The sequence below is a fragment of the Colletotrichum jinshuiense genome, chromosome 2 (genome assembly GCF_051148585.1).
Source record: "Colletotrichum jinshuiense chromosome 2, complete sequence".
Classification (NCBI taxonomy): domain Eukaryota; kingdom Fungi; phylum Ascomycota; class Sordariomycetes; order Glomerellales; family Glomerellaceae; genus Colletotrichum; species Colletotrichum jinshuiense.
This window is the reverse complement of record NC_139309.1, coordinates 3206782-3233734: the sequence shown is the minus strand read 5'-3', so window position 1 is coordinate 3233734 and position 26953 is coordinate 3206782. Positions and strand designations below refer to the sequence as shown.

At 55.3% G+C, this 26953-nt stretch overlaps 7 protein-coding genes across 7 annotated transcripts; 1 reads left to right on the top strand and 6 right to left on the bottom strand.

Annotated features, from left to right (window-relative positions):
* Positions 1-232: 232 nt before the first annotated feature.
* Positions 233-1114, top strand: EsH8_II_000876 (RNA-binding signal recognition particle subunit SEC65; the record flags this gene model as incomplete). The annotated part of the gene is made up of 1 exon (XM_083264174.1): positions 233-1114. One exon carries the CDS (start codon positions 233-235, stop codon positions 1112-1114), a length of 882 nt encoding a protein of 293 aa, XP_083121496.1.
* Positions 1115-1504: 390 nt separating this feature from the next.
* EsH8_II_000875 (dynein associated protein-domain-containing protein) lies at positions 1505-5520 on the bottom strand (the record flags this gene model as incomplete). Its single annotated transcript, XM_083264173.1, has 2 exons — positions 1505-5065; positions 5128-5520. The coding sequence occupies 2 exons, from the start codon at positions 5518-5520 to the stop codon at positions 1505-1507; spliced, it is 3954 nt and encodes a 1317-aa protein (XP_083121495.1).
* Positions 5521-6315: 795 nt separating this feature from the next.
* EsH8_II_000874 (HMG-box domain-containing protein) lies at positions 6316-8621 on the bottom strand (the record flags this gene model as incomplete). The annotated part of the gene is made up of 3 exons (XM_083264172.1): positions 6316-8054; positions 8223-8383; positions 8617-8621. The coding sequence occupies 3 exons, from the start codon at positions 8619-8621 to the stop codon at positions 6316-6318; spliced, it is 1905 nt and encodes a 634-aa protein (XP_083121494.1).
* Positions 8622-10788: 2167 nt separating this feature from the next.
* EsH8_II_000873 (RuvB family ATP-dependent DNA helicase pontin) lies at positions 10789-12413 on the bottom strand (the record flags this gene model as incomplete). The annotated part of the gene is made up of 4 exons (XM_083264171.1): positions 10789-10921; positions 11047-11378; positions 11440-12207; positions 12270-12413. 4 exons carry the CDS (start codon positions 12411-12413, stop codon positions 10789-10791), a joined length of 1377 nt encoding a protein of 458 aa, XP_083121493.1.
* Positions 12414-14859: 2446 nt separating this feature from the next.
* On the bottom strand, positions 14860-16296 carry EsH8_II_000872 (DMT family transporter; the record flags this gene model as incomplete). Its single annotated transcript, XM_083264170.1, has 1 exon — positions 14860-16296. The coding sequence occupies one exon, from the start codon at positions 16294-16296 to the stop codon at positions 14860-14862; it is 1437 nt and encodes a 478-aa protein (XP_083121492.1).
* A 1522-nt stretch (positions 16297-17818) lies between these two features.
* On the bottom strand, positions 17819-18433 carry EsH8_II_000871 (transcription initiation factor TFIID subunit 13; the record flags this gene model as incomplete). The annotated part of the gene is made up of 2 exons (XM_083264169.1): positions 17819-18288; positions 18373-18433. 2 exons carry the CDS (start codon positions 18431-18433, stop codon positions 17819-17821), a joined length of 531 nt encoding a protein of 176 aa, XP_083121491.1.
* A 4095-nt stretch (positions 18434-22528) lies between these two features.
* EsH8_II_000870 (T-complex protein 11-domain-containing protein) lies at positions 22529-24541 on the bottom strand (the record flags this gene model as incomplete). Its single annotated transcript, XM_083264168.1, has 1 exon — positions 22529-24541. The coding sequence occupies one exon, from the start codon at positions 24539-24541 to the stop codon at positions 22529-22531; it is 2013 nt and encodes a 670-aa protein (XP_083121490.1).
* Between the last annotated feature and the right edge of the window lie 2412 nt (positions 24542-26953).

Below are 26953 nucleotides of genomic sequence, written 5' to 3'. Positions count from 1 at the left end.
GAGACTAGTAGAGCCTCCTCTCAATCGACAACTGTATCCTCACCTCACGTTGCCCGCCCAAACCTCCCCACGCCCCAACTGTCAGGTTCGCCGCAAACGACGACGACAACGACGACAACGACGAACGACGACGATTCCCACGACACCTCGACTCTCTCTCTCTCTCTCTCTCCCACCCCAATTGGAACTGTACACACCAGGTCAAACGCCCAGACCGCAGAAACCGGACGCAATGTCGCACCCACGCATAGAAGAAGTCGAGGACAGCGACCTCGAGGCCTCGGACCCCTCCGAGGGCGACATTGACGACTTCGCCGACAACGACATCATGCGCCGCGTGGAGCCCCGGCCCAACGCGGCGGCGGCGGCGGCGGCGCGAGCCTCACAGATCAACCCGGCCAACATCCCCTCGACAGCGGCGCCGCGCCCCGGCGCCAGCGGCTCCGAGTTCCAGACCACGAACGACCCCAAGCAGTACGCCGACTTCCAGTGCCTGTACCCCGTCTACTTCGACGCCCGCCGCACCCGCGCCGAGGGCCGCCGCGTGCCCAAGTCCCTGGCGGTGCAGAACCCCATCGCGCGGGAGATCGTCAACGCCTGCGCCGGCCTGCGCCTGCCCACGCTCTTCGAGCCGGCAAAGTTCCACCCCAAGGACTGGGCCAACCCGGGCCGCGTCAAGATCCGGCTGCGGTTCGGCGGCGAGGCCGACCAGGGCCGCGACGGCGGCAAGGCCTCGCCGAACCAGCGGCCCCACGGCATGCCCGAGATCAAGAACAAGCACCACCTGTACGTGCTCGTCGCGCGGCACCTGCAGCAGAACCCGACGACGGAGGACAGCGCCGCGCTCAAGGCGCGCGTGCAGGGCGCCCCGGCGGCCGACCCCAGCAAGCCCTGGCCGAGGCCCGCCGTGCCGCGCGGCTGGAAGATGGGCGAGCTGCTGCCGTACATCAGCCCCGCCATGACCGGCGGCGGCGTGAGCGAGAACCTCTTCAAGGACATGATGAAGGAGATGCAGGGCGGCGGCGACCCCATGGCGGCGTTGATGGGGCAGCAGGCCGGCGGGGCGGCCGAGGAGAAGGCCGGAAAGAAGAAGAAGGGCAAGGGCAAGGCCTGATTTTGGTGAGGAGGATTGGGGAATGATGACGGAAAGCGTCGCTGTCACTTGATCAGTGGCTAGGGACGAAAGGAGGGGGGGGAGGGGGGAAAGGGGTTGTGGTTTTGTGAAATTATCCCGACTCCCGTGCGTGTGGGCAAAGGGGAAGGAAGAACCTTGTCTCGTTGCTAGATGCATGCTGCTATTGGCAAAAACAAAATCACGGTGTTTCTGGACGAAATCATGAAGATGTCACGGACGAGGCACAAAAAAAAAAAACCGGGACCGTACAAACATGACCCGAGGAGGAAGACGAAGAAAAAGAAATTAGATGCTGCACATGAAGGCTGGAGGAGGGGGTATCTAGCAGCCACTAGTCCTACTACCACAGAGCATCGTTTTGCATGGTAATCATACAGCCGCCAGGCGGCCCTGCATTCCCTCCCACTCGCGCGATCCCACAATCTGCACATCCCGCCCGCCGCCAGGCACCATCTTGCCATCCTCGTCCGGAAGACGAATCTGCAACCGGGCCGCCACCTTCTTCATCGTCTGCCTCTTATCCGCCGCGGCGTCCTTGCGTCCCAGGACCACCTCTGACTTCTTGAGCACCGAGTCCCGCCAGCTCTTCCACGCCGCGAGATCCTCCCTCTGCTTCGCCGCGTGATACTGCGGCGTGCTGCGCGCCGGCTTCCATGCGAGCTTGTCCTCGGGCAGGGCCGCGAGGTCGTACACCTTCGCCGACGTCGTGAACTTGACCAGCTCGCTAAGTACGTCCTTGCCCTCCGCCACGACGAGCGCGCGACGCTGCTCCACGACGGACGGAGGCTTCGTCAGCGGCTCCGCCAGCCAGTCGTAGTTGTGCTGTTCCGTCGTCCTTGCGCGTCTGTTGTCCTCGCGGAGGTACCGCACGGCAGCCTGCAGACTCGCGATGTCGCTCTTGAGGGCATCCATCTCGCGTGCTGTGGCCACTGCCCGTTCCTGGCCGGCCTTGGCACCCGCTGCACCAGCACCGTCGGCAAAAGCCTTGCTATCGCCTGCAATCTTCTTCCACTTGTCACGGTCCGTCTCCAAGGTCTTGAGCTCACGGTCCTGCTTGTCGATATCCTCCATCAGGCTAGCAGCCTTTTGCTTGGCCGCCTCGATTTGTGCCTCGAGATCCTCGATGCGGGAGGCCTTGGCGTTGGCGTCCTTCATCCTCGATTCGAGGGTCTCGATCTTGAGGTTGGCCGTGCTAAGGTTCTCGTCACGCTGCGCAATCGCCCTGCGGGCCTCGTTGTGCTCCTCCTTGAGGCGGCGCAGGTCCTCCTCCGCGTCGACCGGGATCGTCTTGATCGCCTTGAGTTCCTGGGAGCGAAGCTTCCAGGGGGCGGGGCTGACCTCAAACTCCTGCGTCTGCGACAGGTCCGAGCTGAGCGCAGCCAAGTCCGAGATCTGGCTGGTAAGGGTACGAAGTCTTGACAAGTATGTGGAGAACAGGTCAGACTCGCTCGACATGGTGACCTTGGTAGTAGCCTTCGAGATTGTGTCTTGAATCTCGCGGTACGAGTAGGATTCGGCGCGGCCCTCCTCGTGCAGGAGGGTGTGCAAGTCCAAACCAATCTCGCGGGCCAAGGCAGTAAGCTGGCGGGTGGCATCCAGGCATTGCTCGAAGGACTCCTTGGTCTCCTGCGGGAGCGCCAGCGACCTGGACTTGAGATCCTGAAGGGCCCGGACAGCCTTACCAGCAATGACCTTGGCGCTACGGGTCTGGCTGACAACGAACTCCGACTTCTTGCTAAAGTGCTGCGCCATCTCGTCGTCATCGGATTCGGCGGGCACAACTCCCTGGACCATGCCCCTCATCGCGACAAACGTGGCAGCAGCAGATTCCAGATGGCTCTGCATGACAACAGTCTGCATGTACGTGTCCTCGGCGAAGTCGGGCAGGTCATTCGTAAGGTGGACCTCGGCGAGGTGGGACATGAGCGCGATCGTGCGCTGAAGTTCGTCCGCACACTTCTGTTCCTTGAGATCATCTCGTCGCAGGCCATCAATCCATCCATTCAATGCCCGCTCCACAGGTTCCAGCTCGAAAAGAGCATTCTGGAATCGCTGGAACTGCTCAATCGAGCAGTGGCTGATGGCACTGGTGAAGCGCTCGCACATGGAAGCGACCCACGTAAGCTTATCAATAGCATCGCAGGCGGCAAAGATGTCGTCCTCGTGGCCCGGGTGAGGTTGGCCGTTGACGCGCTCCTTGATGAATGATTGCAACAGCTCTGCCTTGAAGGCCAGTCTCCTGAATCTCAGCAGAGCGAGCACTGAGTCTTGGTCCTCCTTGTAAGTGTCGGGGAGGAACATCTTGACGATCTCTAAGTGCTGCTCAGCTTCTTGGGCCTCCAGGCGTCGCAGTTCAAGGTCGATGGTCTTAACCTGGGCCTTGGAGGCGGAGATCTGGAGCTTCATGTTCAAGTCCATCATGGCGCGGGACTTGCTGTTGAGCTGCTCGGACTCCGTCTCGGTGACGGCATGCGATGCACGCATGTCCTCGAGATCGCTCTGCAGGCTGGTCACCAAGCCCCTGAATCGGGACAAGGTGTACTCCATGTCTTCCAACGCCTCCTCTTGCTCGCCTGCTCGCCGGGCCTGCTCTGCAATCACGCTGTCTCTGAAGTCAAGCTCCTCCTGCATTTCCTTTTCGTTCTGGACGTGGTTGATTTCCAGCTCGTCGTTGATCTCCTTCAGGTTCTCGAGGTCTTCAATGACGGCCTTGAGCTCTTCAATCTGCTCAGACATGCTCATGTTGCGCTCGGTGAGGTCCTCGATCATATCCTCGGCACCTAGAGCGTTGTCCAGCTGCTGTCGGAGGTCCTCGACGGCTGCCTCGGACTGGGCCAGCTTGTCCTTTGCCGCGTCAAACTGCTCCTTGACCACACCAAATTCATGCAGGTCATCCTCCAGAGTCTTGATCTGGTCCTTGAGCTCCTCCTCTTGTTGCTGCGTCAGGTCCCGCAATCGCAGCAGGGCCTCGCGCAGCCGCTCGTTGGTCCTCTCCATTTGCAGCCATCCAGTGCTGGCCCGTTCATCCGCCGTCATGCCCTGGCCGAACTCTGCGTTCTCCTCGCGAAGAATCTCGACCTCGAGCTCAAGCTCTTCTGATTTTTGCTTCAGGGCCTCGAGTTCGACCTTGAGCACCTCCGCCGTCTCTTCGGCCATCTCCCGGTCCAATGTCGCCAGCTCCAGGGCCGTCTCGTGCTCCATTTGCATGGACTCGATCGATTCAAACCTCTCCTCCGCTTCCTTCAGCTGCTTACGCAGCTCATTATTCTCACTCTGCTGCGGCTGGTACTTGGCCTGCAGCTTTTGTATAATGGACTCAAATCTATCCCGTTCGCCTTGGACCTGGTCCAGTTGCTTCAGCTTTTCTCTATCTTCCAATCTCTTTCTCTCGAGCACCTTGAGCTTGGCCTTGAGGTCTTCGATTTCCCTATTAGCAGCCGCGGCATTTGATGCAGAACGGGCGGTCGTTGCGGTTGCTGGTTTCGTGGCACTCGTGGGCGTAGTTGCCGCCGACGAGCCCGAGGTAAGCTTTTCTAGGGCCTTTGTCCTTGCCCTCACGGGACTAATCTCTCCGTCCTTGGAGGGCGAGATAGTACCTCCATCATCCCCGCTGTCCGCGACGTTCTTCGCAGCTCCCAAGTCTGCCGAGGGTCTTCTCACGGAACCGGGCGTTCGCCCAGATATGGAAAGCCGCCCGCTCGTTGGCCTCGCACTTGTCGGCCTTGTCGGGGCTGAAGACGCAGCGGGCTGCCGCGTCACTCTGGATGCAGGCATTGGCGGAGGCCCCATGGATGTGCGGGCAGCTGCCACACCCGGTCTTGGCTTCGTCCCGACAGCGGATGTGCGTGTATTTGAGGGTGTTGTAGTTCGTGTTGGCGCGCCGCTCGATGTGGCCGAACCAAGCTGTTTTGTGGGTGATTTGGTCGGAGACTGCGCACGAGGTTACTCCTTGCTGTCCCATGCCCTCCACAGATAGACATCGCCAGACTTACCCTCAGTATGCTCGAAGGTCGAGACCCCTTAGGTCCCGGACTTGGACTCGGAGCATTGAGACTCATCCTCTTCGTCAAAGACGTATCGCTGGCAGCTCTCCCGGAGCCCGGGTTGAAGCTGCTCGGCCGGCTAGGCTTGCGAGCTGGCTTCGCCGCCGCCGTGGGCGCCTGGGCGAGGATGACCAAAGTCGTCGGACGCACAAACATGCCGTGACCCATGGCACAGTCAAAGTACCTCTCGCCCTGAACGCTGCCATCGTTCTTGCCGCCGTCATCCTCGAGCTCGATGCCCACCCAGTCGCCGCCGGCAAAGTGCGTGGTGCCGACGTAGCGCACGATGCCGGTCCGATTATCTGACAGACGCACCGTCTGCCCAACTGCTAGGTCCGACATTGTTTCGCAACTTTCTTCACTGGGAGATAACCATGTTCGTTGTTGCGGTCGGTGGGCGTGGGCGTTGGCCAATTGGTGAGGCCCGGTCGTGATGGTGAGTGATGCGTAGTCGGTATGATGCGTCGTGTTTAGACGTCACTTAGGGGTTGCTTGATGCGCGTCTGCCCGGATAAACGCGCTGAGGTCTGGAGCTTGCAGCGGTTGCTGTACCTGGAACTAGGACGGCAGGGGGTTTAGTCTGGGGTGATGTCAGTCAAAGCCCGTGCCTGATTGGCCTATCTCTATATTGCATTCCAGGGCCCATAGTGATAGGGAGGGAGGGGAGACCTTCGCAGATGGCATAAGTCTGCACAAATGCATATCAAGCTTGGGACTAATACAAACAATGCAACCAACAACGACACAAACCCAGCACAAAGCAGACGACTTCCAAGGACCCAACAGAGACATTGTCTCGTTGCCCCAACTCAACGCACATTGCAAACCTTTCGTTGCGCATTTGGACCAGAAGCCCAATCCGAGCCGCGGCCTTGCATGTCAAACCGACACTCGGCCAACAAGATGGAGACTGTTCACTCATCACTGTTTGACCTCGTACGGCATGCCGACGAGGGCGCAAACGCTAACAAGTCAGAGTCAACTCAACTCAAATATGCTCATGGTTTTCCTATTTACGCCTACGCTATGTCAGGAAAAAGCAAGAGGCTGTTTCAATCCACAACCTGCAGATCTGGCCAAAGCCTACATGCATCCCGCCCGAGAAATCACAGTATTAAGTCTACTTCCGTAGCCACATCAACCTCGTCCGAAACCCTCCTGGTAACTGCATCCTCGAATCCATTCCACCACCTCAAACGAGATTCGCCGTTCGGTCTTTTCGTCCAGCGATTTGTTTTGCGCAATTCTGACTAGCATCACACCGGGGCCTCTGAACTCTACAGCGCCTCCCCGGGTGACCTCGTCCTCTGCCACGGCTTTGACGTAGATGACGAGATCCGGCCCAATGATTCCCCTCCACAGAGTCGACATCCATTGCCAGTGATCGACAGGGGCGTATGAATCGGAGATGGGTATCATGCAAGCATACTTGTCTGAGATGGTCAAACTGAACCCCGCAGGAAGCAAAGCAATGGGCGTCTTCATGGTGTTGGACGCCGACATCGAGTTGTGTCTTGATCCAACAGCCTCCCCGTCCGATGATCGTCTCACAAGTGGAGGTCCATCCGGTCCGAACCCCGGCCTGGTGGATATGTGCTTGACAATCTGCCTCGACTTTTCGTGCCACTTCATCATGGTCTGCATGTAATTGGAGAACAGCTCCGAAGCCTGTAGGCTTGGTTGTGACTGGCTGCTCTTCCTGCTACTGCCGACAGACGCGGTATCATTCATCTTTGCGTCTTCTTCCCCTGACAGGACTGGCAGTGTTGCGCTCGGTTCCTCGCTCCAGGTCTCCAGGTGGATCTCGCTCAAGCTGAGCAGAGATCGGTGTATGGCTGTTCCAACCTGCTCCAACTGCCTAGGGTCGGCCCCCTCTACGGCAATGACTGCTCCACGAGTTTCAATATCCGGGCTGGTTGGCCCTGGCGGAGCCAATGTCGGACTGATCTTTTGCAACACTTTTAGCTTACTCAAGAAGGGTATCGTCATGACCATCGCTTCGAGACTTTGGGCATAGCTATCTCGCGGGTTCATGATCCCCAGGCCAGTAGCCGGATGGGCACTGGGACGGTCGTTCGCTTCGCCTTCTCTGTTGAGCGGGGGGGATGTCTGAGTCTGCAACGGCGGCAAGCGAAGACTCTCGTCAAAAGCTGAACCGCGGCCACCTGCGTATGGATGGTGCGGTCGTGGAGGGGGCGCCATGTTACCGTGCCCAGTCCTTGCAAGTGCCGATGGACCGGGCAACGGTCCGTACCCCGCGACTGGCGGCGTCGGCGGCATGGTTAGGGACGATCTGGGTTGCCTAGAAAGGGGGTGCCCTGTGTATGGCCCTGGTGATGGAACTGCCTGGTAATGGCCCACTGCGTTGAACCGGCGCCGTTTAAGTTCAGGAGACGGCGACATGGACTCGTATTCTTCTTCCACGTCTCGCAGATTGCCGGATTGGTAGGGGTACGGTTGCTTCCCGCCGGGCAAAGCATGTCGAAGGTCGTCGCCATCGCCGCCTCGCAGATCTCTCTGGTGGTGGAGAGGCATACTTGATTTTGCCGCGGTTGGTGTTCCGAATGGTGTTGACGGTGTTCTTGGCGTTGCGATGAACCTGCCTCCGCACTTGGAACACCGCCCTGAATCACCTCCAGAAGATGAGCCCGGCCGGCTCCCTGGTCTGCCACCTCGCCGAGGCTGGTACCGGTAGTCCGGGTATTGTCGTTGGTGTCGGATCTTCTCTTCTTCTGCGAGTTTCTTCCAACTCTCCTTCACGTCCTCGGCTTGTACTCTCCACTGCTCTCCTATGATCTTGGATATCTCTGGGTTGGAAAGACCTGGGTGGTGAGCAATTACCTGGGCCTGGTGGTGCTGTCTGTATAGAATGAAGGCTATCAAAGAACATGAATGTCAGTCAACGCGTGCTACACAGGTGTATGGCCGCCTGTTTGAATCATCCAACAAAGAGCAACGTGCCGAGCTGACCATCTCAGACTATGTCTGCGACGAAGATCGTCGACACATCCTGACGAGGAGAGAGCAAAGGACGTGAGACTCACCGTTGCGAGGCCTTGGGACCTTGAGGGCGGGCGTGCAGAGACATATGTAGTCCTTGCCGCCATCGCCATCCATTGGGCCGGTTTCCAAGCCAAAGTCCCTCCCTCTGGAGCTATTCGCTTCGTCAATGTCGATAGAAGCAGCGCGCTTCCTGCTCGCATGACTGCCAGCAGAGCCTACGGAATCTGGCCCTCCGTCTGTTTCATGGCTTGCTCTTCGTTCCATGGCCGAATGGGCAGAGTTGCCCCCAGACGAAGAGGTTGACCGCCGTGGCCGAGGAGTTGAAAGCACATCTGCCATTTTGTTGGTAGTAAGGGTGAAAGAGGGTGCAAACGGGTGTGGTGGAAACGGTGACAGGTGGGTGCGGCGGTCGAGCTATGCGACGTTTGGACTTACACCATGCTTCTAGGGGGGCGTTTGAAGCGTAATAGAAGGGGGGCGTGTGTGTTGTATACGGTGAGAGACACGACGGGATGCTAGGGTTGGGGTTGGGAGTGTCGGCAGAATGACGGGTTGTAGACTTGGAGGACCAGCAAGGAGAGTGACGATATGGGAGATGCGGGAGAGACAGGTGAAGAGGTATATTGGGGAGACTTGGGCGAGAAGAGATGGCCCAGATCACCTCTTTTCGTGGGTCGATTGTTGGTTTCGACCTTTTACCCTCTCCTTTGTGGTATCGAGATGGCGTCTACCCATTCAGCAGAAGCCGAGCAGACAATGACCATTCAACTTTATGATCTTATGTTCAAAGGTAGAAGTTGACATTATGGAAGGGCAAAATACATTAGGGTGACAGGGTGATTTGACGATGTTGCGGCGGTGGTGACGAACAACAAGTAGTCGACGGCGAGGAGCAGGAAAGAGGAGGCCAGGGGAGCAAAGGGAGAGACGGGAGGACGAATAGAACGAAACGGAACAGAGGTGAAAATGGAACCGAATGAGAGAGGAAAGTGATGGCTTTCGGGGAAATGTGTCTCGGGAATGTACCGACACCCAAAGCTGTTGCAGATGAGCAAAATGCTCCTTTGTGACGAAGCGTTTGCCCTGTGGCCGGGGTCCCTCTTCTCAGTCTCTCTCCAGGATGTCCGTTCGCATATAGAGAGAAAGCAGATGGGTAAACGTCGTTTTTTTTCCCACACCTCAGGGCCTTGGGAAACAAGAGTGACAGGTTCCGGGTTCAAGTCCGAAGTTGGAGAAAGAAGAAGGCGGAGAAGAAGGCGGCGGCGGTGACAGCGATTAGCGAGGACGAAAGACAGATAATGAGCTCAAGGCAGAACGACACATCCGGCCACGGCTTTGAAGAATAACACACACCCTTCCCCTCAAGTCCCCTTGAGCATAGGAGGAGATTACTCTGGTTGAAATGGTCGAGGGAGGTGTTGTGCTCGAAGTGGTATCCCCCATGTTATTTTAGGCATCTCATTCTTTCATGTCATCGGCAGCTCAGTCGAGCCTGGGCCCTCCCACATGCTACTTCTCTGTCACTACTGCAACAGCGGTGCATCTGCCTTCTCCTCCCCCCTTCCCTGCCTCGACCAACCTCTCTTCAAAGGAAGGCGGAGGTCGACTGCAGACCTATGCCCTGTGGGACTCAAAAACAATGACCTTTGGGGATGTGGCCAGGACCAAATGGGGAACAGTGCCAGGGAAATAAAGAACGGGCTAAGGGAATGAATGCGAAAAAGAAGAGCGCTGTCCTCCCCCGCTGGAACGCTCAATCATAAGCTACCCCGGTAGGAACAAAGACAATGTGAGAACCCTTCCCCTCCCACCCTCTCACACCCCGGCCGAAATCAGGCTAGGTTGTTTGGATACCTCCCACGTGATGAAAGAAGGGAAGGGGACCTGAGTCCTAGAGTTCTTGGGGAAAATTCCTCTAATTCATTCTTCTACTTATTGTACACTAGAAATTTAAAATTTGATCGGCATGGACACAATGCGTTTTGGCGTTGGTGTTGTCTCTGATGATGAGCATGCAAAGCATGGATGGATGGGGGTGGGGACTGGGGTTCAGTACGGCAACGAAAAGACGCGGTGAAGGGATATTTGCTTTGGTTAGGGTAGAAGAGGCTTTGGCATTGGCGGCGCGTGGATGTCTCTCGTTGGTTTTTGTTTTTCTGGTACGCGGCCTGCAAATGTCTTATAGCTTCGGGATGGGCGGCTCTATTTTTTTCCTCATCAGGCAGCTCGAGCTTTTTGTTTTGCAAACAGCCTGCTCTCTTCTTCAGTCCTCAGAACACCCAGCTAAGCCGAGGGGGGGGGGCAAAAGACGAGAAAAGAAACCATTGACATATCACAGCTCCAATGCCGTATGTCGTCTAACCACACTCGTTTGCCCCTCTTGCAGACCACCATCCATTGAGTTCCACTGATCAGAACCAGACAAGCGACTGACCCCCTCTTCAAGTAGAGAATATTATCGCGAAAAAAACTCCGTGGATTACCTGCCTGGTCTTGATAATTGTGACAAGTTCTTTTACAACGCCGCCATCCTTCGTTCGAGAAAGTAGACGGGGAAGTCGTGACATAATCTCGCTTTTCATCCAACCATGATCTCTTGCGCGCCTCTCACGAGAGGTATCCTCGTCCGCTTTCGCCGCTCATGAGGCTGGCGCTACGCCGCGAGTCCAGGAAGAGGTCCTCGCACTCGGCCACGTCCTGGACGTCGATTTGGCTGCGGCCGTTTGCCTTGGAAAGAATGCTTTCATTGGGGTTAGCCCACATGTCTCACACTAGCCGGTCGATCCACGATCCACGACAGAGAGGGGGGAACCGCATGAGGAGCAAGGGGCAGCGGTGGGAAAATAAAGTCAGGGAATCACTCACCTGGCAGGTGTCAACAGTTGCATACAGTACCGCAAGCTGATGCGGACGCCATGTTCTGCAATCTTGTCCAGAGCAGCATCGGTGATAGGCACACCCTCGGTCGTAGCCCTGATTCGAACAATTCGCTTGATCTCATCGGACTCGTACGGCGTGGTTGGAATGATGAGCAGGCGGGCCAAAAAGTCCGTCGGAATGCCGTGCGCCGCGACAATGTCGTCCGTGCCGCGAATCGTGGCCATTCCTCTGTTTGATGCCAGCACGACAATCGGCGAGATGGCCGATTCCAGTGCTCGGTTCAGGTACGTGAAACACTCGATATCAAGCATGTGTGCCTGTTTGTTGAAGATTAATCCACCGGTCTCAACCCGCGTCAGACAGATAGGGGTTACTTACCTCGTCGATGAAGAGCACACCAGGCACGAGCTCCGCGACGCCCTGGTCAATGTACTTGCTCACCACCTTGTTGATCTCTCCGCGCAGCTTATCCGTGATCTCGGTCATCTTGGGCTTCATCAGCTGGCCCATCATGCTCATGATGTCCTGGCCACCCTGAGGCCTGGCGTTGGCAACATCGAGGTCGTGCAGGGTAACATCCTGCACAATCTCCTTCTTCTTGTGCACCTCGCCCTTCGGAATGGGAACGTACTCCTCGGCCTCGAGATCGAACTCGGTCGCGTAGGCATCTGATCTTCCCACACGCTTGCAGGCGCCCGTGTTCGCCTCGATGTAGATGACGTCTCCAACCGACACTCTCTCCTTCTGGATAGCCTCGTATATGCTGGGGTCTAACCGGAGCTTCTTCTGTCCCTTTGCGCTCTTCAGACCGATCAGGAGTGTGCTAATGGTCTTGCCGTATCCGCCCAGGGGGTTCTCGGCCTCTTCGGGTGTGAGCTCCGTAACCTCGCCCTCGTACACCTCCTTCGTTTCCCGGACCTTGAGGCCGATCGCGCGGCGGAAGTTCTCCATCAACATCTCGGTCTTCTTCACTTCTGTCGAGTAGATTTCGCTGCCGACAATCGGGCAGAATGGGATCTTGGTTCCGAGCTCTTGGCTGATGGCGAGGGCGAGGGCCGTCTTTCCTGTGCCAGGGCCTCCTGCCAGCAAAACTCCACGGCCGGCCATCTTGTGCGCTCGAATAAGATCAACTACAATACCGGCGGCCTGGGTATCGCGAAAGGTCAGTCAGCTATTTGCGGGTCGGAACTATCAGATGCCCAACGAACCTCTCGCGCCGTAGTCTGGCCCACAAATCCAGCGGCCTGCTTCTCTGCTGTTCCATCTTGCTTCAGTCCCAGGCCCTTGATGTGGGTGTGGGCAGCCGTGCGGTTCTCGCGACTGTTTCCCTTGACCTCGCTGATTTGGACCATGTTCGCGGAGGGGGCGTCGGTTGCCGGAGGTCAATCTTAGCGTATCAAAGTTTAAGGGCTGCAGACAAGGTGGTCGGAATGTCGGCGATTTCGTTGTTGTCGCAATTATGTCGCTGGCGTCGGAAGGGTGGTTGGTGTTAGACAGGTTTGGTTGAAGCTCCAAAAGATTTTGGGGCGACGCGCCTCACTCTATCCCTGCAAAACTTCCAGGCACACAGTGCAGGCGCCGGCATGCACATTGGGAATCCGGGCGCCCCACACGTGACCCGGCGATGACTTCCGGTTGCACCTCATCTACGAACATGCGAGCATGGGTTCTTCTCAAATCTCACAGCAACTCATAAGACCACGGTTCCAAATCTGAGCTGCATCAACGAGAATTACCTGAAATTTGCATCAAATGCTCATTCAGAAACGAATTGCCGGCACGCTCGCCCTTGTCAGCCACATAATAGACATTGAACTGAAGTAGCCTCACCAGGACTGAGCTTACGGAACGAAGCGATGTCGTCTCATTTCGCATAACCTATTTCTCGGTTTTCTGGGTCCCAATGTTCTTCGAATATTCTGGTGAACCTTGCGATTTATTGTTACACAACATGTCTTCCTCAAGGAATGAGGTGTGATCGGACCATTATGGGCCGCCGAACCATCAAATGCTGGCCAGCTTGACTCAGAAGTTAATTTCATCACGACTCTCTTCCCGCGGTCGGGAATGCTCAGACTTTTGTCTTGTCGCGATCTCTTTCAGCAGTGCAACCGCCAAACAGCGCTGCGTCCCGGAAACATGGAGTTCTGAGAATCACCCCTTGGATGCACACCCCATCCCGTGCTGCTTGGGAGCACGTTTTTGTCCCCTCGCGAGCCATCACCTAATGAAACGTTTGATGACGTCAATGAGTATACACATATAAACAATGTGACGAGCTTCAGTCTGGTGATTGGGATTTGGGACGGTCCACCAAGCATGAGCCCCTAGCAATGCTCGTGTAGGCTTCCCAAGAAAATATGAAGTGTTTGTTCCCCCAAATGTCACAAATTATCGTCAACTATGATATTGCGATATAACCCGAGATGGAGGGCTGGGGCAACATAAGGTGCTCAACAGGGCTTTAGGGACAACCACGCTGCATACTTAGCCCTCGCTGAGAGAGCCCGTGACAGCATCAGACTTGATACTTGTAAAGCCATCCCCAAATCTAACTCGCCTTACAACCTCAATGAAATGTCTCATCTTGGAGAACAGAAAAAGGCAGGCTTGGAGAAGCGAGCTGCCCCGGAAATTGCGTAAAGTCGCCATTATCCCATCCCTCGAACTTTGCCACATTCAGGCATACAAGTCACCGCCTAGACCATTTTCATGCCGTAAGTTACTCTCCGAGGCAGTTTGGTGGCTCGACCTCGATTGACTAAGAGAATACCATGATCAAATATAAGCTTGGAATGCTGCTCCTTAAGCTTCTTCGTGATATCTGAGATCTTGTCCTCCCTACCCTCCCAGAGAGCGAACGCGAGATAGAGCAGGCAGCCTCCGGATCAGGGCGATTTTCTCTCCTGATCGTCCTCTTCCCGTTTACTGCACTTCGTGTCACACTCGATAAGATGTAGTATGTGGGAATGTGAAATATACAGTCCTGGATGAGAGGCCATCTCTGTACTACAAAGGCTACACTCGGTCTTTCGGCAGATGTATCAGATTCCAACGGGCCTTGTGTGGGTCAATTGTAGAAGCTCTTTCCAAAGACAAGAAGAGCTCGCCCGACTTCTGTCACTTTGGCGTTGGTAGGATGGTCTTGGAAATTATGGGGATTCTCACCGCAATTTCCCTAGAGTCCTTGGGTCAGTCAAACGGTTTCCCTGTCATACCTTGGGGGCCAAGACTCAAGGGTTGGATAACGGCAAGGCCCATCCATCGCCTGACTGCGAATGAAACGTCGAAACGAATAACGCCTGTACCATCACCAGACCCAAGAGCCCGCCAAGGAGCCTGTCAAGTCTGCAGTCCACAAATGGTGAAGTAACTGAGCTGCCACATTATTGCTAATGTCTGAGACATTGTAATATGAGAGACTTGAACGGCCCTCGATGCTGCAGGCATGTCTTTGTGGCCATGGCCTCAAGCTCCTTCCAGACTGTGCTTTGGGCAATATTGACGCCAATGAAGGTCGAGTATCCATGTCATTTCGACAGCAAGGAAGCAGCAGCCATCGTCGCACAGGATGATGGACTCGAGGCATGCCCAACGAACTCGCATTAATTCGAAGGTCTACTCCTTCATCGTTAACCCGGTACAGATACAAGGTGCCAGGGATGATTCCAATCCCCAGGCGTCTATCATGTCTTCGCAGAGATGAACCTGCCTAGATCTAATGCCCATATACCCATTTCCTAGCCCAGTGTGCTCCTGAACCCTGCCCCATGTATCATAAAACCCATCATGCAACCATCACCGAACCCTCTGAAGTTCGAAGTCACCATCCCTACCGCCGTCTATGTCCGCCAACATAGGTACGGCCTCGGTATCTCTTACATTCGCAACCTCCACGTCCGCCATGGCCTCCCGCTTCGGCGCCGGCGTCCTCTTCGTCAACACAACCCACAACGCGCTCCCAATAATGAGCCCGCACCCCGCCAGACTCATCCACCCCATGACGTTCCCAAAGATGAACCGGTCGAACCCGGCCGCGAAGAGCATGTGCGTGTACACCATGGCGTTCGCCCTGTTTGACCGGTCCGTACCTAGCCCCGCCGTCAGGAGGAACTGCATGATGAATCCAAACATCCCCAGCAACACGAGAAAAAGCCACTGCCTGCCCGTCTGCGGCAGCGCGAACCGGAGGGCGGGCTGTCCGATCTCGAGTATTGGTGCGGCGGTGAGCACGAGGGTGCAGACGATGGTGCACCATGTTGCGAAGTAGTTGACGGAAATCAGCGGGTGTGCGCGCTTGCCGATCCATCGTATCGTCGTGAAAGCCCCCGCAGCACCGAACACCCCCAGTATCGCCACGCCGATGGCTGTTAGGCGCTCCGCCGTGGTAGTCTGGTGATTTAAACCCGGCAAAGTCGAGGACATGGTGCCGTTAGTCGGGGTCCGGTGCTCCGGGGCAGTGGCGGCGGCGGTGGACGCCGAGCCGCCGGCGAAAAGCGAGGTCGGGTGGGCGATAAGGACGACGCCGAAGAAGGCGATCACGGTGCCTATCTGCTCGGGCCGTGTGAAGGGTTCGCGGAGGGCGAGGTAGCAAACGTAGCCGGCGACACTGGGGGCTAAGAAAGTGATGACCGTCGCCTCGGCGAGGGGAAGATACATCATGGAATACCACATGCCAAAGATGCCGAAGAACCCGGTTACTCCTCTGGCAACGAGAAGCCATCTGATCTCCCTCTTCCCGAGGGGGAAGTCGGGTGTCTTCATGGAGTACATGTAGATGCAGCAGCAGACCATGGTGACGCTTTGCCGGGCGAACAGCACCTGAAGCGGATGCATTCCCTCCCCCTCCAGCTCGAGAAGTCGAGCCGTCAAGTTCATGAGGGCACCGAACAACTGTGACAAGGCAACCAAGACGACGCCTTTGTTGGTCTGCCAGAAACGTGCCAGCTTCCCCTTCTGCTGCAGTGGTTGTACCGTCGCTGATGGGTAATCGGACCCTGGTAACGGCGAAGCCCTCCCATTCTGGAACGGGCTATTAGAGAATCTTCGGAACGAGTCCGGATCTGGTAGGGCTGAGAGGCCTTTCCCGTGGTCGTGTGACCAGGACATCTTGCTGTCTACCGATAGCCTGTGGTAGCCTTCATCCGTGTCTTCTGTGGTATTTTCGAACCTCGATTTCGCCCCAGAATTCTGAGGGGCGGAGAGGTTTTCATTGTTCTGCTTCGGTTCGGGCATGACGGCTACGTGAGGTCATGTCCATATGGCTCCAGGGCCAAGAGTACGGTGTAAGCAGTCCCAAAGTGGCGCGGAAGACCGGGGATATCGACAAGCTAGGCAGCACGGGTACTCGTCCACAGCCGTCAGACCAAGACAAGTTCTTCACTTAAAAAGAAGGTAACAGAGATTTCCCGCCACGGTACGATGCGGGGTGTAGTGAAAAAAAGGTGCAAAGACGGTATTCAACCCCATCGTTCATCGGAAGTGGGGAGGCTGGAGTAATGTACCAGTATGGAGGGGCGTGTCAGTCAGTCATTCAGTCTGGGCTGTTCCTCACAAGAGCGGAAGAGCGGAGGAGGGTCGATGGGCAAATGTGTTGGTTGATTGCGTGCGGCGGCGAGCCACTTGCTAATCCACCACCCAAAGACCCTTGTTCTCTGCTGTGCTTGGTGTGTGGGAAGCGTGGGATGGCAATCCATTGTTAGCGAATGCAGCGATGCGGATTTGCTGGAGGAGGAAAAAGAGCTGCAGGTGGAGTGGATATCGAGTATCGGATGGTCATCAGCCAACCCAGTCGGGAAACGCCTAGAAGCGACAGGGTCATTGAAGAGCGCGGATGGGTGAACCAACCACCACTAGTCCGCCAACCGCTGGCAAGGGCGTGCTTTGTTTCGCTGAGGCGTCGCCGAGACGAGAGGCCAGAAACGGTGTGACGCAAAGATCCTGTACGACCGCCCATAGTCCACCCCCGATATCGCAACCCAACCAGTTTCCCGAGAGGGAAGGCCTGGGGTCCTGCCTGGTGGGAAAGGGACGGGGTATGGGATGCCGGGGGCAGCCCACTTTCTCGGGGGTTCCACTCGCACCCAAACCCGACAGCGGCAGCTCCGGTGCCGATTCGGAGAGTTGGGGCGGACTCGGATAAAACCCCGTGTTTGCTATCTGTTGTTTGAAGTACAAACAGCGTAATGACTGTTGGCCTGCAAGCGGCCGAAGCTTGTTGTCTGTCGTACTGACACCTTGATAACATCTCTACTGGATAGGCAACAATGACTGGCATACAGAATACTCGGCATACATTCGGGACGTAAGTTGCCGTCCCTGGCCGGAAGCGGAGACTGCATGTCATCCCATCTTCCCGAGAAATAGGCTCAATGACTGAGCATGTTTCGTCAAGCTCATAATCTTGATATGTCTGGTCCATGAACTCAACGTTCGTGAAAATACATGGGTGTGCGGGCTCGCCTCCGCCAGACCTCGGTCAGTCTCCGAGGCTCTGTTGCCATTCCACCTAATGAGTGGACGAGTAATGTCGCAAGAGACGCAGCACCCTTCCTTTAGAGCTTTTGGAGATTACTGATTATGCCGTGCTTTTCGTGATCGATTTCCTTTCTCACCATCGCAGCCTGTCCTTAATGGTGCTCTCTAAGCCAAATGCCCCAGACGGGTCTGGTTCATCCAAAAGCAAAAACAAAACGCCAATCGCTATGCATCGTCCCAAGTCGTGTTTGTCGCGTCTTACATCCTGGAGGTCTCCGACTCACTTGCCTTCCCCATCAAGCCTGACCCTCTTCGCCGGTCGTCCCGCAACCTCGCTCTCAGCATCGGCATCATCGTCCGCCTCGCCGAGCTCTTCCTCTTGTCTCGCCGCAGCATCCGCCGCACTAGACGCCTCTCCTTGCCCGTTGGGCACCTTGTCCTTTTTGTGCTCCTGGTCCGCCGCGTCCTTCATGAGGACCGCCTCGTCGTCCTTGGTGAAGATCTTCTTGGCCGACTCGATCTCGCCCTTCTTCTCAAAGACCTCCTGGACCTTACCGAGAAAAGCGTCGTTCTTGCGGAACGCGAACTCAAAGTCCTCGTATTTGACCTTTTGGCGCCCCGCGTAGTTCGCAGCGCGCGTCGCCTCGAAGGCCATGCCCTGGATGAATTCGGTCACGATTTCGTCGAGCACGCGGATCGTCTCTGGAAGCGGGTTGCGCACGTCGCCGTGGGCGTAGAGGAGCTGTGCCACTGTGGAATAATGTTTTGTTAGCCCAAGAGGGGGGTCCTTCCTTTTCTCTCTCTCTGAAAATGATGGGGATAGAAGAAGCGTACGCTCGTTGTGGCTGAAGTTCATCTTGCCAACATTTTTGGCGGCGCGGGCGCGAGGCTCCATGACGGGCAGATTTGCGCGGTGCGTATATTATGGTTGCAAGTTGGTTAGATGTCTTTATATGAAAGTAGTGTCGTTCTTATTTCCTTGTCGCGATAGGAGAAGAAATAATGTCGCTAAAGGCACTCGTATTAATTGCCAGGCAAGGTCGAGCTTGGATCGTGGAGAGTAGGTTGAAGCAGGCAGTAGGTCACAGTAGAAGATCACTTGAAGCTCGCGAGTTGGAGAACTCATAGTGACAGAGTCCGTAACGCACAGGGCAGGTGTCTTATCTTATCGCTTTACTTCCGCCTCAGGTTGCAGGCCTTGGGTTCCGCAATGTGCTCATTGTGGGGGTGGCACCCTCTGGTGAAAACGTGGCTGATGGGAAGCTCAAGCTCGGGTCACATGTGGCTCGCCAGTTCTCCGGGCCACCTTGTCCACTGAGGGGAGGCTAAAGACACCGAACCCCTGGGCCACTGTATCGCGACCTCCAAGCTAGCTTGTCCATTTACACACAAGGTCCACGTCCAAGTCGCCAGTTCCCCGTGTAGAGGGATACCAGTCGCAAATATGGTATGCTGAACCTCACGGCTATCGTACCACAAACAAGCCATGCTAATACAACCCATAGACAGCTCTCTTCAACTTCCAGTCGCTCCTCCTCGTCATCCTCCTCCTCGTCTGCACATGCGCATACCTCCACCAACTCCTACCAGCCATCATGGACCGGAACAAGGACGGGTGAATACTACCATGGCGCCATCCATCTGTCTGGGGATACCAAACCGCTAACTATGCGACAGCTTCATGGGAATATTCTGGAAATTCGCTAGGATAGGCGAGCGGTTAAGTCCATACATCAGTCTGTGTTGCGTCGTCATGGCGGCAAGTCCTCCCTCCCTCCTGTCGCCGCGATGGCGTCACTAACCGAAGCTACCAGGTCTCCATGCTCATCAACTAAGTTGGTTACCTGTATAATCGCGCGCGACTCCCTCTTCAGGGGCGAAACGAACTTGTTCTATGGTTTGGAGTTGGTCAGGGAAATGAATATGGCTTTGTTAGATAGGAGAAGCCCAGGGCGCAACGAAGAAAAAATACGGCCGGGCCTATGTTGCCCGTATTACGAACAAAGGAGCGAAATGGAGCGCTCTGCCCGACATGGGCAGCCTTGAAAATAATCCAAGAGTTTTACGACATCGTTACAGTGTGCACCTACATAGTTCTGTCACATTCTCGTGCCGTCTGGTGCTTGGCAGAGCGTAGGCTTTCCTGATTCATGTGAATGAAGCCCGCATGCCGGTCGACTTAGGCAGAGAGGTCTGAGGTTTGGTATCTCGATCTAGAGCTGAGCGCACGCTCTTATGTTTGCGCTCTATAAGCCCGGACTGTCTTGTACTTGCAGTTACGTATCGCTGGTCAATACCTCCCAGGACCAAGTAACACAGATCCCCATAGCGTCAGCGTAGTCTTGTCATTTGAAGCTACGAGTGCCTACCAAAGTAGTCCTGGTGCGCCGCAACCGTGGCCAAGTTCAGTGCAGATGCCGGGGATGGACGCCGTTCTCCTCAGGCTCCTATTGCCACTATTCGACCCGTTTAGTCCTTCGGTTTTGTTTCGTGGGGATAAAAAGAAGAAGGAAGCGCAGTATCTCGTCAGTTGCCTCCAACCTTCTCACTGGCTCAGCTGAGTTGGTAATCTGGTTTGGCTCGCACATTGGTACGGAGGAGCAGTTGACTGAATGAATTGCCACCACGGTTGTCAAGGAAATTCAAGAAAGTCGCCGTACCATGCTGTTTGAATCAAAGTGCCTCACTTTGCCCTCATATTTGGCCAGTATGGTATACTATTACAGAATGGCATGACATTCTGCCTTGTTTCCTATCGTACGCCTGATATCGTGGATGACCCGGGTCGCCTCAACCTAGTCCTCCAGGTCAGAAATGAACTGATAACAACATCCCGGACTTGATGGAACCGTCGGCTATTTCTCTCCTTATACGCGGTCAGAATCATCAATCCAACTATCCTTGGTTCACTTACAGCGCTAGCAAGAGAACCATTGACTGCAAATAACTAGATATGGTCTTGAACCTCTCTAAATGTGATCGAAACATGGGCGGTACTGACCTAACCAAACTATCTCACCGTTTGTACCAATATACAGCCGAAAGAATTTGGGGAGTAAAACAATCAGGAAAACTATCACGTTCTTTCTCTCTCTTTCTCTTCGTTCGCATATATGTTTCCTCTTCCTCTTTTTCCACGCCCCATCGTCGTCGTTGAGTTGTTCGACCTGAACACCACCCCGACGAATATTCCGCCGGGCGATTGAAAAAAACAGAAAACACAACCTCAGCATAGAGCCCACCTAGTTTTTCTGTCTCCCCATGGTCGCGGGAAGTGCCCCGATAGGACGCCGCTCGGGGTGGTCCAAATAGTGGCAGTTGACTGGGCAGGGTTAAGAGGTTATTACGACCATGCTCTACCGTTCACCGCCATGGGTCTCCCCTCGATACCCGCCCCCCCCCCCGGCGCGGGTCTCTAGTATTCTGCTACTAATGCCCCTCGGGCTACGTTGATATGGCCGTGCTGTGAGGTCTTCCCTTGCGGTCTATCAGAGCACATGCCTGGAGCGCCGGTATCTATGTGCACAAGCTCTGGTCTGGGCAAAGAGCGACACACAAGGAGCGGCTTCGCATGCACGTAAGAGTAAATGACAACAGCTACCAAAAGGACAACTCAATCTAAATGTATGGGGTTACGGGGGAGGAGAGAGAGAGAGAGAGAAACGAGAGGCAAGTGTCACTGGCAGGGGTCTACTCGTGGCAGCAAAATCCGCGACTGCGTCGGATATACTCCAGGCCCAGTCTCGTATAGAGATATATATTTTAACGCAGCGGCGGCGACGACGACGACGAAAGAAGCGCTATGCGCAAGTCGTAGAATGTCACTACGCTGGTCTCATTGCTTGTGTCACGAAACGACGACGGGGCACAAGGAGCCGTATCCGGAGGAAAAGAAAAAATGGAAAGAAAAGGAAAAAAAGAAGGGAAAAAAGGGTCTCCAACCCCCCTTTTCGCCTTTCTGGACTCACTCAATGTGGTCTGTCTTAGTAACTTCTCATGCTTGGCGAGAATGAGAAGGCGTCGCCGGGCTGAGACGACGCTCTATTACGACAACGCCGACATAAACGCAGGGAGAAAACAGTCCTCCCGATCATGTGTCCCATTGCAAAGTCAGCTTCACGTCGGATCGTTGACATCACTCCCCACGAAGCGGAAAGCTCGTTCCAAAAAGGGCAACAATAACCACGTCGGGTTCCGGGGAGATGGGAGACACCACGGTAACATGGTTAGAATGTTTTTCTTTCTCGCACCCATATCAGAGATACGAGCAGATCGTCATTGGAACGCAATATATGTAAGCTGTCCCCCGCCCCAGACACCGTCGTATCCTGCACGAGGAGCAATGCGGCTGTCTTATCTCGAAACTCGCCAATTGGTGGTCAACGGCATCGGGTGTCATTGTGGCTGCTTTACGCCGTTCCGTCACTTGTGCGACACCGACACACAACGCTCGGTCAACGCCAAGTAACACTCGGATGTTGAGAAGTACAAAGCCACAAACACGATTGCAAGTCTGATTGTCTCACACTTTGATAGTTCAATCAATAACGACGAGCACATTGGCGCCTCCTGGGCACAGTCATCTTGCCCTGGCGCCTCACAGTAGTCAAATGCAGGGTGAATGAGCATAATGAATGGCAAATGGAACTCTTGTTCTCTATCTCGGCAATGCAAAAGTGCGCCATGTATCTGGATGTACCACCTCCCCATGCAACGCCTACCCAACTAGTCAACGCGGCAGAAAAGCGCGAGCTTTGATGATTGATCCCCCAAACACCGTCTAAGGTTCCGTGACCACCGTAACCAAAAATTGTCTTGCGATAAAAAAAAAGCCGAGAAATGCAAGATTAAAATACTGTAAAAAAAGGGGTATTGTTGTTCGGCCAGACATAATAGAGAAGCCCCGTTGCTTGGGCGTGTCGGTTTGATGGGTTTGATACCAGCAACTCCGCCATTAGAAATCGGTGTCTTGAAAATAGTGTTGAGCGCCTTAAAATTGATTGATCTCCATCGGGTCATCGGCCTGTTCATCTTCGGTGTACGCGAGGCCAACAAAGACTCTCCAGTGGAGGATGCCGAGGTGTGCCAAGCGGGTCGCCATGTCTTCGATGCCACCGTCCTCACGAACCTCGCGAGTGGTATCCGACGAAGAGCTCTCGCGGTCTGGGCTGCCACTCCACGAGCGCCCTGAGCCATGGCTGCGGCCACCAGTAGCCACTGAGAAGAGACCAACTCCAGTCAGACCACGGAATTCCCGAACCCGCTTTTGCAGCTCCACGAGGAGTTTGTGGTGAAAGTGCTGCTCAACCTCCTGGAACAGAGGGCTGTTCATGTCGCAAACATGCGAAGCGAGCTTGGACTCGAACACTGGTAGCATATCTGCAGGGGCATTGGTGAAGCGGAAGATTTGGAGAGCCAACGAAGGTGCGATAGATTCCCAACGGGACTCGTGTCTTCGTGGCGGCGGCGAAGTGTGAAGAAGCGCAACGAGGGAGTTGTAGAGATCCCTGGCCTTGGTCAAGGCTTCCGTGGGATCGGATGTCGGTTGAGATGGCAGGATGAGAGACGACCGCGGGGAAGAAGCAGCGGAATCGCCGGAGCTAAAAGCCAAACTCGAAGGGCGAGAGGGCGGTGTGTTGAAGTTGAAATCGGGAGTCATCGAAAGAGGACGGCTGCTGGATTCATCGTCGAATCGCGAAAAAGAGCTGGCGAAGAGAGGAGCGTTGAATCGGCCCACTCGCTCGAGATCGTCGTACATGCGCATGCACACTTCCAAGTTGATGGCGTCCAACATGTCGGCTCGGAGCTTGATGAACCGCTCCTCGTCGAAGATGAATGTGTTTGGCAGAGACTTTTCCGAGACGGAGGGCAGTATTAACCTTGAAATGGCCTCGAAAAACACCGACATCTCACCAAAGGAGTGAGCCGCGATCGGCGAGACAGATGCGGCGTATCTCTGTTCGGCATCCCTGTACCAGACGTTCGCTTGAGTCACGTCCAGCTTGTTGCCCTGAATCTTCTTCTCGAAGAACTTTCGCTCGAATGGAATGGTTCCCTCGATGAGAATCGGGCGGAGACAGCGAATCTGGTGGTTTGCAACGTCGAGCTTCATGGCCTCCAGGACACTGAGCAAGCTTTTCATGCCCTTGACCAGCTCGTCGACATTGTTTGTTCTGTTGCCGTTGCTCAACTGGTTGTACATCTGGTCAACCCACTCATCACGCATCGGGGCGCAATGCGATTTGAGAACACGAGACAACCACATGGCAAGCTTTTCCAAGTCCGCGATGCCCCTGTAGAACTGCTGCATCAGCAAGTCGACGTTGAGTCCCTCATCCAAGTAGACTCTGTCCCTTTGCGGCACCAAAGTTTGAATGATTTCCTTGACAGCCCTGAGGAGAGAGGGCAGGCACCAATCACTATCCGGGCCATGTGTGGCAAAGAACACCTCTGGCTCTCCCACAAATTGGACCAGCTGCTCCTGCAGAGTGGTCCAGAAGAGATCCGCCTTATGCTGCTTCCGCTTGCCTTTATCGCCATCGAGATTGGGGCGGAAATGCAATTCGGGATCAAAGTTGATGTCGTGGCGCAACTTCGGGTTGTGCATGATCTTGCTCACATCTAGCTCGCTCAGAGTAACTTTTGTTACTGGTGGCTCGACGGGGCGAGAGATCCGGGGGGCGGGTGCCTTGACCTCGGGCACGTTTCCGAAGTAGCTGTCGGAGGGCGCACTCGGTGTTGAAACAGTCGAACTGTTGGACGATGCCCTGGCCATCAGGGGTGCTGTCGGGGGTGTTGATGTGTTGGAAGGGGGGTTGAAGCCTCTCGGGGAGTCTTGTGATGATTGTTGGAACTGAGTCTTGGCCTCTTCTTGTTGCGTCGGCTTGCCAGTCTGGGGCTCGGTTTCCTGGATGGGCTCGTTCTCGGCGCTGGCTCGAGTCGACGTCGACAGATGACGACGGTTGCTTTCTATGCCGCCTCCGGCACCCTGTTCGCCTGCCATTTTGATCAAGTTCGAATTACTTTTGAAGTAGTGGTTCTTTTTTTTTTTTTTTTTAAGTGTGCTCGATTGCCTCGAATCGGAGTTCCGCAGTCGTTTTCCGAAATGTCCTCGTTAGAAACCAGCAACGATTATGTTACACACTCAAGATGGGCGCTGAGACAAGGTGCAAGCCCTGAACGATGGAGGAGGGAAAGGTGAAAAGGGATCAGGTGTGGCTAGTGTTCACCAAGAGAGCAAGTTAGCAAGAGTATATCTAGTCGGCGGCCGGCAAACAAGGATCGATCGCTTTGTAAGACGAGGGGGAGGTCTCGTGAGCGACACACGGGCAAATGCAGGCGTTGGTTCCCGAAGCTCTGTGAATTGAACATGGAGGGAGAACTGCGGGTGTGCGGCCGTGTGGGCGGGTAATCCAAGTAGGCTTATGGCAACTTACAGAAAAGGGTTGCGGGCGTAGTGCGGAAAGCACCAACTATTGGAGAATCGAGGGCAAGCGTCTTCGTCCCGAGGATGTTTGCCGAAGTTAGAGACGCAGGAAGGAGCGGCTGGACCACAGAGTCCGGTATGAGAGCGTGCTTGCTGCAGAGGCACGGCCGAGAAGCAAACAAACGACCAAGTCACCGAAGAGTTTCGTTGGCTGGGTAGGCAGGTAACGATGAGCCCCGAGGATGCGGTTGGGTGTGGCACAAGAGAGTATTGTGTGGTGAGGTGAGGTAGAGCGTCGTTGGTCGGGAGTGTTCGTGACAAGTGGAAAGGGTGAAAGTCTATTGGAGGGCGAGCGAGGAGGATGTTGTTGTTAAGGGGAGAGCGAGAGATGGCTCGTGGGGGTATCCAGAGATAATGAGGGACTGGAGACTGGGAGAAAGAGTGCAAGAAGCAAGCCAGAGATGTCCGTCTGTTAATTACAAAATTGGGAAAGAAATTGCAAACGGAGAAGGAAGGAAGGAGAGGAAAGGATGGTACGTCAAGTAGGGGACGGGAGATGCAGAGAGAAATACGGTCGGTAAGTACGGTCAGGTCAGGCCCCAGCCCAGGTCAGGTCAGGTCAGTGCAGCATGCAGCCGGGGAAGGGATGGAAAAAAAAAAGGAGAGAGCCCAGGAGCACTGGAGCATGTTAAAGCCAAACAATAATATTAACATGTAAGGTATGGAGGGTAAGGTACAGAGGGTACGTATACTCAGTAACAGTGTGGGAAAGAGGCATGTACGTACATGCATGTGTGAGGTAGCGTCCAGAAGGCAAGGTCACTAGTTGTCGGTAGATGGGTGGAGAGGTACATGGACTTTGCCCATCAACCTGACCCTACATTACTCTACTGCATAGTAGCGTACAGAGGGTGTTGACACTAAAGTAAGTGAGTGGCCAGAGGCAAAGGGCCTTTGATGTGAAGTGAGGTACGTACTCAGCCTACCCGGTCCAGCCAGGAACTAGGAGCCAAAGCACCAAGGGAATATGCGCTTGGATGGGTTGGGTGAAATTGCTGGCAATGCACCCTCTTCAATGCAGAGAGTGCCAGAGTGGGCACCGTCCCTCACCCACACTACACACTCGGAGCTTCATATTTTAGCGCAGCACCCTCCCCCCCTTTGCAGTGTGGCCTGGCACACTGAGAGTTGGTGGTCAGGTCTTGGAGGAACGGTGATGGTGGTGGTGTTGCTGGTAGTGATGGTGTCTAGCGGTTGAGGTGGAGGGGGAAAGGGGGGAGGAAGTACCCCTTTCGTATCCAGCTGTAGGGTCCGATGCGCAAAAGGGACCCTCCCAGTACATGTCGAGCATCCCATACATCCCATACATCCCATACATGCCATGCACTCCCTCACCTCTTCCCTCACATCACATCTCGACTCGGCATCCCTTCAGTTCCCGTCCATGGATATGGCACTTTCCCCTTCTCTGTCAGGTACGGCACGCCTCGTCGACGCCTCAAGCCGCAAGCCCCATCACTATCCCTCCATGTCCGTCCCCGACTACATAGTATGCGTTCTAGGCGGTTTTAGCGCGTCGTCGTGGGGAGGTCCCTTTGTGAATGGCGTCCCTCATTGCCATGGCAAGCCACGGCCACCGCCATTGCCTACACCACCCACCGCCCATCACCCGACCGCCGGCATTACCTTACGCAGCAACGGCAGTAGCGGTGCTGAGTGGCCGCAGATTGTGCAGCGTGCAGCGTGCAGCACAATGCAGCGAACGCCCTCGACGACTCAAGCCAGCAATGGCCGCCCCTCGGGGCCTCCCCGAGTAAGAAACGACATATGCAAGCCGCATATTTGCCATGCCACGCCACATAGAGGCCCGCCCCATGTATGATGTATTAAGCCCTCCGGCCGATACACGTTTGTCACCCTAGCCGAGTGGCACTGGGGCCGGCATCGACACGAGATTCAGGCCACCATGGAGAAGCATCTCGCCATCAG